The sequence below is a fragment of the Chaetomium globosum genome, genomic scaffold (genome assembly GCF_000143365.1).
Source record: "Chaetomium globosum CBS 148.51 scaffold_3 genomic scaffold, whole genome shotgun sequence".
In the NCBI taxonomy this organism is placed as follows: Eukaryota; Fungi; Ascomycota; class Sordariomycetes; order Sordariales; family Chaetomiaceae; genus Chaetomium; species Chaetomium globosum.
The window spans coordinates 1694805-1699743 of NT_165978.1; the positions used below are offsets into that span (position 1 = coordinate 1694805).

Below are 4939 nucleotides of genomic sequence, written 5' to 3' on the forward strand. Positions count from 1 at the left end.
GGAGAAGTTGGAGACGCGGATGGCCTCGCCTGCTAGCTCATCTCATTAGGGCATTCACTTTGAGGTTGGATGTCCGGCACGGATATGGTGAGGCAGCAAACGGGTTGAGAAGGTTCGGGTGATGGATTGTTTGGTAGAGCCGTTCAGGAGACTAATTCCACCCCTCAACCAAGAAGGTGATGACAAGATTCACTGTGTCTTGTCATTCCTCTGGCGTCTATTGCCCCGGTTTCCTTGTTATTTTATGCGTGGGGTCTGCTGCTGGCGCTAGGGAAAGATGTAGAAGGTGGGAAGAACTCGTGGTCTTGGGGACGGGGTGTGTAGAAGCTATTCAAGCTCTATTAATCTTAGTGTGCCTAGTCACTTTTCATGGCCAACACTCCAGATCCATGGTTAAACGACGCTAGTTTCCAGAATTATTCCCACAGTAATAACAGCGTCCACCGATGGTAAAGATCACTCGGGTGCTTGGCCCGTGAGCTCAGCAGGGCTGCAGCCCCAGGTCCCGGCGTTGACCAGGCTCTCCCACTCCATCGGACTCCTCGCCACCCAGCATCCAAGCATTAACGCCCAGGCGGGAGGATCTTCAGCTAGCTTCGCCACATACCCCCTCTCGCGGGCAGCCCCTCTGCGGCCCAGCACGGCCGGTTGCTCGTCCGCACTTCTGGGTTCTTACACGACTGTGCCCCTGCGCCAGCCAAGGGAACGAGCGCCTCTCGTTCCCGTCTCTGGAAGGCGGAAGGCACGGCTGCCCCATGCTTCGGTTGGTTGAATCGTGCTCGCTCTACCTCAGACAAATCCTTCTGTCATCAATTCCCTCGTCGAGGGGCAGTGAGGGGTTACGTTTACAACTCGGTTAACAGAACGGGGGATTCACAGCCCCGGATTTGTGTTTGCTCGAGAAGCCCGAGTCAGGTCCCCGGATGGAAGGGGGATTGGCCTGGACTAGACTTGGCTGTGTGTAAGTCAACCACTCGATCTACACGTAGGGCAAGTACGTAAGTAGCAGTGATAAGGCATCCCCCACCAGACGCCAGCTCGGCATCTCGGCTCGACTTCCACGATTCAACCAGCGGCCGAGAACGCGCTTCGCGTCTTGGGTGTGAGTCAGAAGCCACGGAACCGATGGACTCGCGGCGGACGGGTTGTGGGGTTCAGCTGCTCAACATCAGACAGTAAAGCAAGAAACACGGCCCAAGAAGTGCGGAAAACAGCAAGCAGCCAGCCACAATCGCCGTCCAACGCCAGCTGGTCAGGATTCAAGAATATCTCGTGCTTTTTTCTCGCCCCTCTCCCCCTCTCTACCCCTCTGAGGCTGTCGAGCGGTTATCTCTCCTTCCTCCCCCGCCTCGGATCTACCTCCGCCGCCAGGTACATCCCTACTGGAGAGAATCGTGATAGGTAACCGGTAACCAACCGTCGATGCCCGGCCTTCGCGGCGTCCACGGAAGCACGCAAGCCGCAAGCCACATCCCACATCCCACAACGGGCCCCGCAGATTCGACAGGCGGACAAGGTCCAGCACGCCGGCAGACAGGGCTCCGTCCAGGGAGGTGCTCGATCAGGCGGCCTCTTCCTGCTGGAAGAGGATTGGCTCCATCATAGGTTCGGGATCTCCATAAGAGCCGACGTATAGGCCGTGGAAAGGACGGCTAAAAGGCACGATAATTTCCCAAAGCGGCGGGCGTTGTCATGCAAAACTATGAAAACATGTCTGATCTCCGGCGGGCGTTCGGTTACAGTTGTCACCTCCGATACGCGAACAGGCCCGCCGAGTGCTAGGCTAGGCTGCCGGGCTCGCCGAACACTGATGGGGGTAGCAAGGGAGCAAGGGGGCTGGTCGGTTTGGCCTGAGCCCTGCACGGAATATGTCATCGAAGCTGCGTGGAAGGGGAACGGGCTGTCCGAGCACGGGGGCAGCAAGGCAGCGATGGGGGACCCGAAATTGGCAGGCTCGCACGGTCAATGGATACGAACCGCGTATGGAAGAAAGTACACGAGGCACAGCGTTTCCTGATGGGTGATGCAGGTAAGGGCTGACTTGTAACCAAGACGGGCCAAAGAAGCACAGTTCCCGTGGTGCCTGATGGACTGGTGTCCGCTTGCGGCCAGGTCGGAGCTCGTCCAAGCGGTTAGCTTACACAGTACGAAGGTGTTCCTCGCCGACCAGCCCTATAGGCCGATGGCATTTACCGCTAGGGCTACCAGGCCAGGTTCACCCATGACACCCAAGCCTTAGGAAGGGATCATATAAGAGGGATACTCTGGTCGATGTGGAGGAGACAGCAGGTTGAGCAATCGGAATTCGTGGCTGGGAAGAAAACGACCAACAACCAGTGGAGCGAGTGGCAAGGTCGGATCGTCTCGGAGAAGAAACCTGCACACTGAAAATCGATCGAATCTTTCTATGTTGAGATCAAGGAACGCTGCAGGCAGTTTAGTGCAGGCTGTGTAGTTTGAAGAAACGAGAAACTCATTAGAGTAAAACGGAAAAGGACAAAGAGGAAACGAACCAGGAGCGGATGAGTGGTTTCGAGATGCACGCCAAATGCTCCATGTCACTTCGATACGACGTCCAAACATCGAGCGACTGGGGATGCTGACGATGAAGGGGTTGTGGAGGTTCCGCTCCCGCAACGTAACCAAAGTTACCAAACATCCCCGTCATCCTCCTCAATTTCCACTTTGTTTGTTGGACTGACAACACGTCACATAACGCGCGCCATTGGGACAAGGAAATCATCCGATGATGATTTGAGATCTGATGAGGGTTTTTTTTTTTTTTTTTTTTTTTTTTTTTCTTCTTTTTTTTCTGTGATTTGTATTTTGTCCAGACATCACTGAGGGGTTCGGTATTCCATTTCTTTTCTTCTCCTCGGTCTTGATTTTGGCCGTAGCTTATGGCGGAAGGAGCCAGCTCGGGAGCGCAGCAGCTTGTCTTGTCAGCAGAACGTAACCCATCCCTCGGAGAATTGTGATCTGAATCTTGAAAGGACGAAAGGGAGAGACGAGGGGCTTTGCTCCCGATGCTGACTTTGGATGATGGCGAGACGACGAGAGACGAAGTGCAAGTGTGGAGGTAGCATTGGTCCCGCCTCTGCGACAAATCTGAGACGGAGGACCCCTGTTCACCCCGCTGATGAAGCTGGCCCTGGCCCGCCCTGTCGTGCTTTCCCGCAGACCCAAGAGACCCACATGCCGCGGACTTCGGGTCTGTGGAACCATCCTTGCAGCAGATTCCCCTTTGGTGGCGAATCACGACGCGCCCGGAGCTCGTTGCAACGTGGACCTCAAACGTCTGCAACCCCTGCCGTGACTCGCGTCTCTCCAACGACATCGCTCGCTCTTTTTACGACCGCGTTCCGGACACCACACCATGGTCCATTGATCCCACCAGACAACCCACCACCACCGCTACCACCATTATGTTTTTCTCGGAAGAGACCAGTCATGATTTCAAAAGCCCCTTGCGGAATCCGATTCATCGGGTCCAGGCAGCCACCAATTCCGCTGTTCCGCTGTAGCAGCTGTGTGGGGTTAATTTGGAAATTTCACACACTGTAAATTTCCAAACTGCCAACTGTCCATTCCCACTATCCCAGATCGAACCATCTTCGCATTCCCTCCTTCACCAATCCGCTGTCTTGGGAAGTCTTGCGCACGGCCGTTTGCTGGTCATCCTCGCTATTTGCTGCCCGCCCGGACCCGTCAGCCCGCCAGCCCGCCCATTCACAGCCACTGAAGCTGGTGCTCCTCGGTCCATGGCACCGGACGAAGGTTAGTTAGGACTGACAGGCGGTAGCATCACGCCGCACCCTCATTGTATCATCCAAATTCGCAAGCTTGGCTGTTCGTGGCCGATGGGTGTCAAGAGGGAGGGACGACGCAAGTCTGACGGCTTGACGGCACCTCATCCTCCAGCCCCCAAGACTTGCCCCCCCCCCCGTCTGCCTAGATCTTCAGACCCGGCCGGGTCTGGATTCACAGCCAAAAGCCGCACATCATGTGGGGATCTGGGGCAAGGCGAAAACAGGAGTGTCCCTGAATGAGATCCGGATCGGCCATGATAAAACAGTGCCCGATGCTGGCGCCAAACATGCTCAACCGTGATCTTCGGTGCCGAGCCAGGGCCGGCCTTGACTAAAAACGTCGTTTCCGTTGCTACCGTCTTGCGGCGACTGCTCCTCATTGGGAGAACCGAGGCTGGATTTGCGATGCAGGAATCGCCGCTCTGGCGTGCCAGGTTGACTGCTCCATCGTCTTGGCCGTGTCAAACAAGCCGCACAAGCCGCGAGACCCGGCCAGCGGAAGGTTTGTGTGTGAACACCAAGGTCTGTGTTTTTGGGCTGATGCGCACCTCATCGCCCGTTTCTTACATAGAACTCTTTCTATTTTCTGCCCCCACCATCTCTCCGAGAGTCCTCCCACGTCGCCACCTCGCCCTCTCGGGACACACGACGTGAGACAAGCCACCTCCTCCCCCGCTGTTTTCCCCCAGGGCCGCCCTGCCCAGCCTCAGCCTCGACAGGTCCCGCTCCCGGCCGGGTTTAGCTCCCTCTCATTCACCCCTTCGTCTCGTCCGAGTGGATTGGGGTTGTGCCGCAGTCAGGTACCGGTTTCTGAACAAACGACAACGCTTCTCTTCTTCTTCGTTTGTTCTATTTTGGCCCCGCCAAAGTTCTTGGTACCCTCTCCGTCTCGTCATCCCTGGGCCGATTCAGTCCGACCCCTAGCAAGCTTCCCCTTTGGCTCCCTGGCTGCTCACCAGGTCTGCCCTTCGGATCTGCTGCGGATTGGGTTGAGATCTCGGGCATCTGTGAACCAGCCCTGCCGTTCGATGTTTTGCCCAGGCCCCTCGATCGGACAAGGCGGAATATTTTAAGCCTAGTCTTCTCATGTCTCGAGCTGCCCTGTCATCTGCGGGCGAATGTTACCCTGT

At 56.4% G+C, this 4939-nt stretch overlaps 1 protein-coding gene across 1 annotated transcript; it reads right to left on the minus strand.

The window, feature by feature from the left end:
- Window positions 1-3290: 3290 nt before the first annotated feature.
- Window positions 3291-4189, minus strand: CHGG_05843 (uncharacterized protein; the record flags this gene model as incomplete). Its single annotated transcript, XM_001221937.1, has 2 exons — window positions 3291-3527; window positions 3986-4189. 2 exons carry the CDS (start codon window positions 4187-4189, stop codon window positions 3291-3293), a joined length of 441 nt encoding a protein of 146 aa, XP_001221938.1.
- Between the last annotated feature and the right edge of the window lie 750 nt (window positions 4190-4939).